At 51.2% G+C, this 12,536-nt stretch overlaps 1 protein-coding gene across 10 annotated transcripts in view; it reads left to right on the top strand.

Annotated features, from left to right (window-relative positions):
* RPH3AL (rabphilin 3A like (without C2 domains)) overlaps positions 1–10,103 on the top strand; it is a 259,447-nt gene extending 249,344 nt beyond the window's left edge. For all 10 annotated transcript variants that reach the window (XM_079130960.1, XM_079130957.1, XM_079130958.1 and 7 more), the window contains 3 exons: positions 5,608–5,721; positions 7,450–7,596; positions 9,086–10,103. In XM_079130960.1, the coding sequence (XP_078987086.1) occupies positions 5,608–5,721; positions 7,450–7,596; positions 9,086–9,120 (296 nt within the window). In that variant the 3' untranslated portion in view covers positions 9,121–10,103. The remainder of the gene's footprint in view (positions 1–5,607; positions 5,722–7,449; positions 7,597–9,085) is intronic.
* Positions 10,104–12,536: the final 2,433 nt, after the last annotated feature.

The following is a 12,536-nucleotide window of genomic DNA, read 5'->3' as shown; positions in this document are numbered from 1 at the left end:
TCCTTCCTTCCTTCCTTCCTTCCCTTCCTTCCTTCTTTCCTTGTAGCAGGGATTGAACCCAGGGGTGCTTAACCACATCCCCAACCCTTATTATTTTTGATTTAGAGACAGGGTCTTGCTGAGTTGCTTAGTGCCTTGCTAAGTTGCTGAGGCTGGCATTGAACTCACAAACCTCCTGCCTCAGCCTCCCGAGTCGCTGGGATTGCAGATGTATGCCACCACGCCTGGCACATGGAGATTTTCTGAAGGAGCAGAGACATTAGGATGAGACTGTGGGTGCCCTCTGGGTACTGGGTGAGGTGGGGGAGCCATGGTCCTGGCAATGGATAGCCCTGGTTCACAACCCAGCTCAGACTGGAGGTATCCTGTGATCTCAACATCCTACAAAGCAGAGCTTAGGGACCTGTGCTCCTGGGCACTAAACATGGTGAACCCCAAGGTCAGCCCTGCACCAGGCAACACGGCCCTATGAGATCAAGATGCTACCCATACACACAAACACGTGCACACAAATAAAATAGCTCTCATCTCTCAAGCACCTGCCACATGCCAGACACAACTTGTGTTACCTCTTAATGCTCAGACACCCAGGGAGGGGGTCTTCAACCCCCATTTCATTGCTGAGCCTACCGAGCACACAGAGAGGTAAAGAAACTGGTCCAAAGTCCCACAGCTGGGAAGTAGCAAAGACAGGACACAGACCCAAGTGTCTGACTCAGAGTCAGTGCCTCTTCCCCACCCCACACTCCCCTCCCGCTGCCACCAAAGCAGAGCCTCAGATGTGGGAGGCATCTCAGTAAAATTTCAGGCCACAGACGCAGGCCTGTGTGCAAGTGGGGCAGCCATCCTCTGTCCCAGAAGGGACAGCTCTACATTTGCAGCCACTCAGCCTGGTGGGCTCTGGAGGACTACTTGGAAATGTCTCTGCACTCCCCAGGGCCTTATCATCATTCCTTTACATTAAAAAAATGTTTTTCTTGTGTTTTTAGTATGCAAAATTTTCCACCATCTGCTTTGCCTTGGCAGAATGTTTGCTGAAAATATCTCCCTTCCTCTCTAATTCCCATAATTTCTGGGGGCTTTGGGAGCCTCCAAGCAGAGCAGCCATAGCTCACAAGTGCTTCCCGGGCTCACAGGCTGCCTGCTGTCCTTGTGCCAGGCAGACGGATGTGGGGTGGCACAGAAGGGCATTCCCTGCCTCTCAACCAGGGAGGGGCATCAGGGTCTCTCCACAGCTGGACTAGTTGACTCCAAACTGAGTCCCAGGATTCAGACTCCTAGCGGCTGCCAGGAGCACATCTTGGTTTTGGCCATGAAGCCTGGAGAGATGTCTGGAGTCAGAGAGAAGCAGTGGCCAAGCAGAGCCTGGAGGCAGGTCCCCAAGGTCCCAGTGCAATAATGTGAAGCCACATAGCACCATCCGGCCTATCTCCTGGCCCATCCCACGCAAGTTACCTCCACAGGACAGCAGCTGCCACCTGTGTCCTTTGAGGCTGTCAAGAGAGACTTTCCAAAAAGCAAGAGTCTTCCCCCTGCTTCATGTACCCAAACTCTGAGTTTCCATGGTGATCAACAAATTGCAAATCCATCCAAGAGGGAGCTGGGGGTGGGGGGACGCGAGCCCATCCCTGGAGAAGTGGACACAGCTGGTATTGGGCTGTCTGTCCACTGCTGAGGATGTGCACCCAGAAGAGCAGGGCCACCCTCCTGGGCATGATGGGGTAAATCTCAGGGATGCCAGGTTCCATGGCAAGTGATCAAGGAGCTCAGGACCCTTGGAGGAGGGCCAGGAGAGACCTCCCCTCTCCCTGCCTCACAGCAGAGCCCCTGGATCCACACGATGCTACTTATCCTCCAGAAGGCTCCGGGACTGCCTTCTCCCAGGGGTTTCCCCATCCTGGATCTGAAAAATCAGGCGTGGGCAGAATACAAGCTCTCATCACTGAGCCATCCTGGACACAGCCTTTGGGGAATTAAAGGAAAGAAGAAAACTCAGCCCTCAGACCCTTGGAGTGTGTCGTGGAGGATGGAAGAGCAAGGGCCAAAAGATTTATGAGCCTCAAAGCTTTGTTAATAGACCTGGAAGATTTACGATCCCAGCTGCTGTGCAGGAGAAGAGGCGGTGGCAATCGAATGGCAAATTAGCCAAGGTTTGGAGCATCTTGGGGACAGGAAAAGAAAGAACTACTCCCTGGCTGCCGAAGAAAACGGGGGCTATTTGGGTAAAGGGCCTTGTGAGACCCTCTCAGAAGCATCTTCTCCATCAGTGACAGTAAGTGCCACGGCCGGGCACTGGCTGATGCTTTTGGTTTGTTTCTTTCAAGTGGGGTTTGTGAGAGTGGATTAGAAATGGGATTTGGGTCTGTACCATAAAGACCTCTAAGCTGAGACCTGGCCCCAGCTTGAAATCCCAGATACAATGAGCAAAGCTGGCTGAGCCAAGAGAGACAGCGCGTCTGAAAGAAATGAGTCTTGCCGACAGCTGGCTGGCCCCTGCTCTGTGACGCCATTGTGAGCTCAGTTGTCATCTGATGCTATTCCCTACTTTCATGTGGCTGGGGCCCTCTGGGGTCTATAGCAGGAGTTCAAGAACAAGCCAACTGACAATAACTTAGGGAAATTTTTTTAACCCTTATGCAAAAGAGGTACCCCTTGGGGACAAGGCAGTTTGGCACCTTAACCCCATTTCCAGGGTTGCCATTTTGGACAAAACATACAGCTCACAACAAATGCTGTCCTCCCAATGTGGCATGGAACAGGTATCTTGCAGTTTTAGCCTTCTTCCAAGCCCACCTCTGTAACCACATACAACAGACGACAGAATGAGCAAGGGGCCGAGAAATGGGGTGAATGAGCTTGCCACCATAATTTGAGTCCTGGGACAGCCCTTCTCATCATCTCCTGCTGAGCCCTTTGGCGTCTGCTCTTTAGCACCAAAGGATCAGGCATTATTGACGCCACAGAGCCCCGAGCCCACCCCAATGCCTAAGTGCACAGATGATCCTGTATATCAGCCAGGGGAAAGATAGACCATTCCAAGTCAGGAAGCATAAATGGATCATGTTTAAGCATCTCTCCAGAGAGATGGGAAAACCAACGCGGAAGTCAGTCACCAGGTCTCTGCAGGGACTGTCTCACCACAGAGATCTACAGTGGTAGAATGTTCCATCTCCCCTGCTCTTGAGGATTAACTACAGGCATCTCTTCCTGCTGCCCACCTCCTCCCACCTGCTTCATCCAGGGACCCACAGGGTTGGTGTTTAGTCAGTCAGGAGATGAGTCAAAACTACGCAAATGCTTCCGACGCCCGCAAAGTCCAGTCTCGGCAGATTCATGTTCAAAGCTGCTCAGTCCAGGCCCAGAAAAAGCAACTGAGATCAGTCCAGTTTCTCAGGTGCTGTGAAGGGGCACAAGGACCACCTTAGTTCTAAAGCACAAAAGATCATATAGCCAAAGAAGTCTTCCTATCAGGCAGGGGAAGGGAAGAATCAGAGCAGAAAAGGTTAGGATCCTCAAACAGAAGAGGAAAAAAGACAGGAAGAGTCACATGGTCCTGGCTCACCCCAGCCCATGGGTTTGTCCATAGAAAGAAGATCCATGCGCCCTCACTGGTGGGCAGGAGCTTGGACTTGCACACATAGGAGCCTTTAAAGAGGGGAAAGCTGGCACATCCCCTATGCAGAGGGGCCCCGCCGGGACCTGTCACAGGAGTCCCCGCTGGAGGAGCTAACCGTGATGGTAAGGAGGCAACTGATCCAAGATCCATTTTCATGGTGAAATTGGCAGGATGTGACAATGACAGAGGCAAGTACCACCTGTCATCCCGCCTCCGTGAAGCCCCTACTGTATGTCAGCCGCTGTGTTGTGGAAGACCAGGATTAGAATCTCTTAGGGCTGAAATGGTCAGCCCAGCTCCAACCTGACTGCTTTCATCTGTGACCTGTGACTCCTTAGCTGAAAGATGACAGAGGCTAAAGGCACAGAGACTTTCCAGAAGGTTCTAGATCCATGCAGAAGCTGCCATTTCCCCCTCCTATACTCACAGTGGATTCCCCTAAATGACCAGGCGCTTCCTCCTGCTGAACTTCAGTGCAGTCTCAGAATTCCCTACAGGCTGCTCCAGACAGGGCTTGGCAGATCAAACTATTAGCTTCCGTTGTACAGATCAATTCTGCTTCTAATCTTATCTTCTACCATTGTGTACCTCCAGCTCAGGACTGGGAGAAGACTGCATAAATCCGCTTGCTAAGTGCCTAGCCCAGTGCCTAGCCTCCTATCCTCCCTCTGTGACCTGCATTTTGCATTTCAAAGTAAATCAGACAAACAGAAACCTTGGAATCCTGCCCCATCTGCTGAGTCCATCACCTGTAAGAGCTGGTTTCTGTCATTTGTCCTTATTATCCTTATATTACTTAATTAAACGTTATGTAAATTGATGAAAAGAGAGAAGAGATCAGAGCTGTTTCATTAAAACCAAGATCTTGTAAAGCCTTGATAAAAGCAACTTGCTCTTTTAAAAAAAAAAAATCTATTGAATTAGGTGTAGGCAGGACAACTGTGAAAAATAAGAGGAAGAAAGGGAAAAATATAGAAAGATTCTGCAGTCAGATTGCTTTCCCAGCCAGTGTCTTCAAGTTCCTGCTCTGATTTCAAGAAACTGAAGCGGGAGCCATCGACAAGGCAGCGTGGACGTGGTTTGTACAGGAAAGGCCGTGTGGGCCCAGCCTCAAAGAAGCTCCAAGGCCTGCCGCAAAAGGTTGGCAAATGGATGTACATTTCTATGTTTAAAATTAAAATAGAGTGTTTAAAGGATGAATATATTCTGTATTATGACGCCCACTGTTGATGAACCAGCCAAATATGGTCTTACCGAGTGCAGAAGAGACTGTTCACCAGGAGCGCCCCCTCCCTCGCCCTCCTGGGACTCCACCCCCGCCTGGCGGCTCCTTCTGCATTCGCAAGGCCCACTGTGAGCTGGACTGGGAGAGGCTGAGAGAACCCAGGCCTTCTGGCTCCCTGGTTGCTCTTCCAGGGGAACAAGTGTTGTTAGGTGCACAGGCCTGGAGCCAGCCTGCCTGGGCTAGGATCCCAGCTCCTCCACTTACGACCTCGGGTGCATGCCTCAGTTTCCTCATCTGAGAGATGGGATGATGATATCTCCTATCGCACAGGGTTGTTTTGAAGCTCCCACAAATTCCTAAGTGTAAAATCCTGGAAAGCTGCGTGAGGGTCAGCTGCAACCTGATTCTCGTCCCTGCAGAGTGTCACCTTTTGCCTTTAGACCTTGCCAGCTAGGGGCCAGAGGCATTGTGCTTGCAGCAAAGGTGGTTATCAACTTCTACCAGGCAGGCAGGTTCCAGTTCCGCCACATGTAGAGATGGTTGGGCAAGGGGCAAGCCCTCCCTGCTGATGCTGGACAGGCGTGGCCCACATCCCAGCCTCCCCACACCAGCCTTACCTCTTTAGCAGAAAGGAGTACCCCCACAAGACCCCTTTGTCACCACAGGAGGGAAAGAGGAGCCTCTTCACAGAGGAGCCTTTCTGGTCCCCTCTGTCCAAGCAGTGGCCCACAGGGGTGACCCCTCTGCCTGTGTCTGTCTTTTCCAGTGGTTTCCAGTGACAGTGACAGTGACTCTGATCTCAGCTCCTCCAGCCTGGAGGACAGACTCCCACCCACCAGGGTCAGGAACACAAAAGGTGACAAGCCCATGGGGGAATCAGGTAAGTGTGGGGTGTGACACTGTTTCCAAAGCCCCAGGTACCAGGTGGCTTTGCCGCTTCCTGGAGGTGGCTTCCAGGCTGGTATGTGAGTTGTTATAGATGGGGAAGACCTGGGGCTGGGTCCACTAGAAGCTAAAGTCTCAGCACCCCTGAAGAGCAGGGTGTAGAGCCAGGCTCATCTGTATCTTGGGGTGCAAAGGACAAGAGACAGGGCCAGCCAGGCCACACCCTCTGCCTGTGAACCGGGGATTCTTCCCATGATCCCCCTGCGCATTCCCCAGCTGAGATCTTTGCCTTGTGAACAATAAAGGCTGTGAAAGTTCCCTGAACTAGCTCTGTTCTGCCACGGAGCCACAGTGGGGTCCCCAGTGTGTGCCACTGCCTCCAGGTAATACTTCCTTCTCTTTAGCACAAGGGAAACAGAGAAGGTGGTCTCCAACGTTTCCTCTGATTTTGACATTGCTGAGTTCACCTCTGTGACTCTACCATGTGACAGAGGGTTAACTCCAGCATTGAGGCAGAAGCAGAGAATGCCCTAGAGAGGAAAGGAAAGGCGTTCCCTTCCCTTTACACACACGAAGGACCTTCCTGGAAAAGGAGCAGCTTCATTCAGACTTATTCCCAGGTGAGAAGTAGGATCTGTGAAAGAAGCTTCAGGGAGGCTGAGTTTAAGGCACAGTGAAGAGAGAGTGCGCTAGCTGGCTGAATAATAACTGCCCCAAACTGGAATGAAGTGCCTTGGGCTGCCGTTCAGAGGCTAAGACTAGGTGATCTGCCAGAACTGGTGTGAAAGGAATCCCTGCCCCATATGGAAGTTTCGGCAAGATCAGAGATGGCAAATGCCTGGCACTCCTTTTACCAGTCTCGGTCCTGGGCCCATGGCACAGTGCTAGGTGGTCATGGTTCTTTGAGTCCTGCTAGGGACTTGGAGTCCTCAGTGCAGTGTTCCAACTGGTTGGTATCAACAGGCAGAGACGATGGCAAAGACAAAAACTGCCCCTAGATTCAGCCCCTTTGGCCCCAAAATTCTTTGTTAGAAAAGTGTAAAAGGGGGCTGGGCGTACGGCTCAGGTGGTAGAGGGTTTGCCATGCCTGCACAAGGCACTGGATTCAATCCCCAGCACTGCAGGAAGAAAGAAAAGTGTAAAGGGGCCGGACACATGGTGGTGCTCACCTGTAATCCCAGCAGCTCGGAGGCTGAGGCAAGAGGATCGAGGGTTCAAGGCCAGCCTCAGCAACTTAGCGAGGCCCTAAGCAACTCAGTGAGACCCTGTCTTAAAATGAAAAATAAAAAGGGCTGGGGACATGGCTCTGTTAGCACTGCTGAGTTCAATCCCCAGTCCCAAAACAAACAGAAAAGTGTAAAGGAATCCCCGTGCCAGCCTTGGTTCCCACTCTCCTCCTTCCTCCTGCCATGAGGGCTCTTATTCCTCCCTTCGCACCACTCTCAGCTGTGACTAAGCACGACCAGGGGACAGGAAAGGATTGGGAGAAATAGTACAGGCTCCACTTCTACTCTCGGCTGGGCGAGGCCTAACAACCCTATTTGAGGATTCTTTAGTGAGTAAAGTCAGCAGTCTCCCTGTCCCTCTGCCTCACTGGATTAACTAAAATACACACCCTACCCCACACACACACCCTCATCCTATGACAGCAGGAAAAAATAATAATTGTGAATTTTCATGTCAGTGACTTGTTACTGTGAAAAATGACTTATGGTCCTTGCAGGTGGCAGCACGGAGTCGCCCAGGATGGGGCTGACCCACCCGCCCAGCCTCCTCTCAGGAAGCCAGAGCAGCCTGGCCAGTGAGACGGGGATGGGCTCTGCAGACCCTCAGTGGGGCACCCCGCCCTGGCCTGAGCCTAAGGGCCCTGGTGAGTACCCACTCACCACCTTCTTCCCCATCTTCTGCCCCCTCCCGGGACAGCCCTGTCCTGTCACTCCCTCCTCCAAGACTGCAGGGTGACAGTTTTTCAGTTCTTAATGTTTACCAAGTGCAGTGCCAGGCACTGGGGCAAAAGGTCAGCCAGATCCCTTCCCTACTGGCCCTGACCAGAGAGAGGAACCCAAGTAACAGTAGCAACCCTCCCATCAGTAAATTCAGCCCTGGTCGTTACCGATCTCTGCTTAGCAGAATCCACAATCTGTCCAAGCCGCTCCCCATCTCCATAACAGTCACAGGAACTCCCACCTCATGCCCACTCCGTGCCAGGCATCCAGTTCTCACCTAACCCATCATGTGCCAGCCTGACCTGGGATGGGGGGCTGTGGTCAGTCCTTGTCCTTCAGAAACTTGCCCCATCAATGAGGAAGCTGACTCAGCCCTCCCAGCCCAGCCAGAGTGGCCCAGATCCTAGGACAAAGATCTTGGGGGTGCTGGAGCTGGGGGCCCAGAGCCCAGCCTGCCCTCACTCCTCCAAGGACAACTTTCATTCTGTTGACAGATTAGTTGGGAGTCTTACTGTCCCCATTTGATAGGAGGGGAAACTAAGAAACAGGGGGTAAGGGCAAGAACCCAAGGGCCCCACCTGCCGGCTCTGGCCCAGCCCAGGATCATCACGTAGTGAAGGGGGCTGTCATGAAATCTGCACCTTCAGGGCCAGCCCCATCTCCCTTACGGAAAAAGCCCTAACTGAACTGGGCACCGCCCTGGTCAAAGATCCACAGGCACATGTGCCCAGGTCAGCAGCTGATCTCCTGCCAACAGGGCAGGGGTCCCCTTCCAGGAGCCTGTGCACCCCAGCAGCCACCACAGGTACCCACCCTCCCCACCTCCACCCTCCTCTAATGCTTTCCCAGGGCATTTGGCAGGGAGGCAGTGGAGTCATCTGTGTTCTTGGACTAGACCCTGTCCCCTCCCTCCAGCCTCCTGAAGTCCTCCACAGAGGTCACTTTGGAATGAAGAATGTCCAAGTTCTAGGCCCAACCTGCCACTCACAGCCATGTGAATTTTGGCAAACCATCAGGTTGAACCAAATGAAACTGGTTTATAGGTCAAAAGCAGTCAAACGTCAGTAGACCCTTCCATTATCACTGGCATGTCCCTCGTGGGATTGTGGGGATGGTGAGCTCCAGGGTCCCTGGGGGCTGCCTACCCTGAGTAGGTTCTCAGCAAATGTCCAGACGTGGCCTGTGCATAGACAGGGTTCCAGGCTTAAGAAACAATCTGGAAAGGACCAGCTTAGAAGAGAACTTACATTCCCATGTCCAGGGCTCCTCCTGAAATCCTGAGGTCACTGTGCAGCAGGTGCAGGGACAGTTCCAGTAAGGAGCCTACCATTTCATTCCCAGAGGTCCAGCTGTCACCACGGAGGGAATCCATGCCTGCTCACTGTGCAGTGCCTTTTTCTCTTTCCTCCCAAGGCAAAAGACACACCCGGGCAAGTCCCCGCTGCTGATGAGGCTCCTGGGGCTTTGATACATGGAGCAGACTTTCCAGAGGAAGATTTTGAGAGAGAGAGAGGAAGCTGGAGCCAGGCCTTCCCGGCTCATCCTGGCCAGGCCTCCATCTCTCACCAGCCACCCAGTGCCATCACCTCTGACTCAACAAACCAGTGTTTGGGGGCCAGTCTGCTCACCCCCACCCAGTGCCTTTCTGTGCCCCTCTGCCAAGGAGCCCTCCTCACCACCGCTCCCCTCCCTCCAGCCCGCTCAGCCACTCACCTTTATTTATTGTCCCCACCCCTGCTCCACCCCCAGTCTAACCCATCTTTAAGTCTGCTTGGGTCTTGGGTTGGGCCAGGAGGGCCTTCACACCCATCGCGAGGGCCCTTCCCATGTGCACTGAAGTTTCCGCGGGGATGCTCCATAGGCCTTTCCACCTGTTTGTATTTATGGCAAGAAAACATACAACCCTGAGTGTTCCCTCTCAAACTGAGCTTGGCCCCTCAAGGTGCAAAGGTTAGAGCCCAGAGCAGGTGGCATGAGAGACCTGCGTACCCCTTCCCCCATCCTCAGCTCCCAGGGAAGCAAAAAGGGTGTCTGTCCTGTCTCCCCTGGGGCTGGCCCAGGGGCCAGCCTGAAACCTATCTCCTTGTTAGGTTTCTCTGACCCACAGTGGCCTCACCAGGTTGTGCTCAGCCAGGGCAGGAGACTCCCCAAAGACACAGTTCACTTCTCTTCAGCAGGTTTGAATCGGCATGAAAAATACTCAAAATGCAGGCAAATGCTTCTGGAAAACCCTTCCCCAAGAGAACATGTGTTCCTGTGTGTTAGTATCTACACCCTCCCCTCTGTCCCCAGGTACCAGTTCTCCAGGGGCCTCCTTGTCTCCAGGCCAGGAGCCCTCGTGTCCCCACCTTGAGCTCTGAAACTCATGTTTCCCTGTGACAGACATGTTATGCTTCAGGATTAAAACAATAAAGATTAGAATTTGCATTAAGCCAGTGTTGGCCCAAAGACCACAATTGCTTGTTTCTGAGATGCAGTAGGAGAGAAATGGATGGGGGGGCGGGGGGGATGTGGTAACATTGATATAAACCACAGTAAAAGAAATGAGCCAGATCTGTGTGTTTTAACAGTTCACAAAGCTAATGTTGAATGGGGAAAAAATCATCTATGCAACAAAAAAAAGGAGTTATACAGATTTATATCAGATTTATAATCAGATTTATATGTACATCTAATAAAAATTTAAGTAGGCTTCTGTCCCCCAAAGCCCCACTGAAGTGACATAAAGCAATGAAAATGGCATAAACCACAGAAAAAGCACGGGAGAGAAGAGGGCAGGGGATAAGAGATCTGAAGACCTCTGGAAGACAGGACAGCATAATGTGTCTAGGGTCAACTTTCCTGCTCCCGAAGTGCCTAGAAGGGAGGAAGCCCTCTGGCAACAGGCCCTCTCGCTCTGCAGAATTCCCCGAATGCTCAGAACTTGGAGGCACTGGGTAGATGTTCGGGATGGGTCTGAAAATGGTACTGGTGGAAGGACGCGTTAAAGGGACTGGGGTGCAGCTTGTGACGGCGCTTGGCTAGCCCATGAGGCCCGGGTTCCATCTTCAACAGAGCAAAAAACAAAAAAATAGAAATGGCCCACCAGCCCAGTGACTGCTCGTCCCTAACCTGGTGAAGGACAGTTTACTGATGGCTGAAGTTGAACTAGAAAGATTCTGAGTGAGGGAGCCCAAGCCCAGCCAAAGGCTGCAGTGAGGTGCTTTACTAAGCTCAGGAATGAATGGGAAAAGCTTCAGTCCCAAAACCTATTTCCCACCCACCTTCCCCCAAAGCAGGACATTCTGAATTTGTCTCTGGGAAACTGATCGAAGAGGACAGATGGACATATTTGACCTGGTAGGTCCTCCAGTCTAACAATGGGTCTCCAGCCAGTCACCACTGGGAGGCTCCTCATCCACATACCCTGCCATCTGTACAGAGCTGCCTGTGAGCCCCGTCATGTTTCACTCATTGTGTGAAAAGCCAAGGGCACCCAGGAGTGGACTAAGTTCAATAACTGGAAACAGAGCTTCAAATCCACAGGAGGAGTCAGGAGAGTCCTCTGAAGCTCCTGCACATGTGAAACAAAAAGCAGCTTTTTTTTATTAAAGGAAGTATTTGTGCTCTTGAAAATTAAAAATAAAATAGCATTTTGGAGGGTGGATACTGTGGACTGAACCCACAACTGAGCTATATACCCAAATCTTTTTATTTTATTTTGGGACAGGGTCTCACTAAGTTGCTGAGGCTGGCCTAAATTTGCAATCCTCCTGCCTCAGCCTCCTAAGTGGCTAGGATTATAGGTGTGGACCAGTGAACTTGGCTGAAAGCAGAGATTTTAAAATATGTGAGGAGAATGGATCATGAGATCAAAGAGACTCTCCCGGAAAGTAAAATACAAAAACAAAGATGTAAAAGAGAAAAAAGTCTGATGGACTGACCTGAGTTCCAGCAAGTTATAAAATATCTTGGCATTGAGAGAAAAAAAAAGAAGAAAAAGTCAAAAACAATATAAAAAAAAAAAAAGAATTATTGGTATAGGTTTGACTTCCAACTAATAGGAACTTCAAACTGAGAAACAGAAAGCAAAGGAGAGAAAATTACTGAATTTTTTTCCAGATGAGTACTAACTTACAGTTAGGAGCAAGAAGTTCTGGGCTTCTATTGCATAGCAGGGTGACTGTAGGTAACCGTAATGTACTGCGTATTTTGAAAAGGCAGAAGAAGCCAGGCATGGTACACGCCTATAGTCTCCGCAACTCAGAAGATTGGGGCAGGAGGATTCCAAGTTGAAGGCCAGCCACAGCAACTTAGGAAGACCCTGTCTCAAAAATAAAAGAGGTGGGGGTGCGGCTCAGTGGTAGGGGGCTCCTGAATTCAATTCCCAGCTCCGCAAAGTTGGGGTGGTGGGGGGCTAGAAAAAAAGGTCTTGAATGTTTCCACCAGAAAGGAATGATAAATATTTGAGGAGATATATTCACGCTGATTTAAACATTACACAGTGTATAGGCATATCAAAATATCACATGGCACCTCATAAATATGTATAATTCATATGTTATTGTGTGTCAGTTTTAAAAATTAAATTTAAAAAAGGAATAAGAAGCCATGCACGTAACCTAGTGGTAGAGCATTTGCCTAGCATGAAGGAGGCCCTGGGTTCCCTCCCCCAGACCACTGAAAAGGAAACTAGATAAAAAAAAATAAAGGGGTACTTCCTAGGACTGAAGGCAATGAACGCCTGCCAGTGGCCAGCACAGAGACATGACACCTCCTCCCGTGTGGCCCGCGCAGCCTCGGTGAACTTGATTGACAACGCCTGCTAACAGGTGAGTGGCCGCTGTCGCGCTGGAGCCGCTGAGAGTGAACCTTGAACATCCTT

The sequence above is a fragment of the Sciurus vulgaris genome, assembly GCF_902686455.1.
Source record: "Sciurus vulgaris genome assembly, chromosome: 3".
NCBI lineage: Eukaryota > Metazoa > Chordata > Mammalia > Rodentia > Sciuridae > Sciurus > Sciurus vulgaris.
Note: the sequence above shows the minus strand (reverse complement) of the source record. Positions and strands in the feature narration are given on the sequence as shown.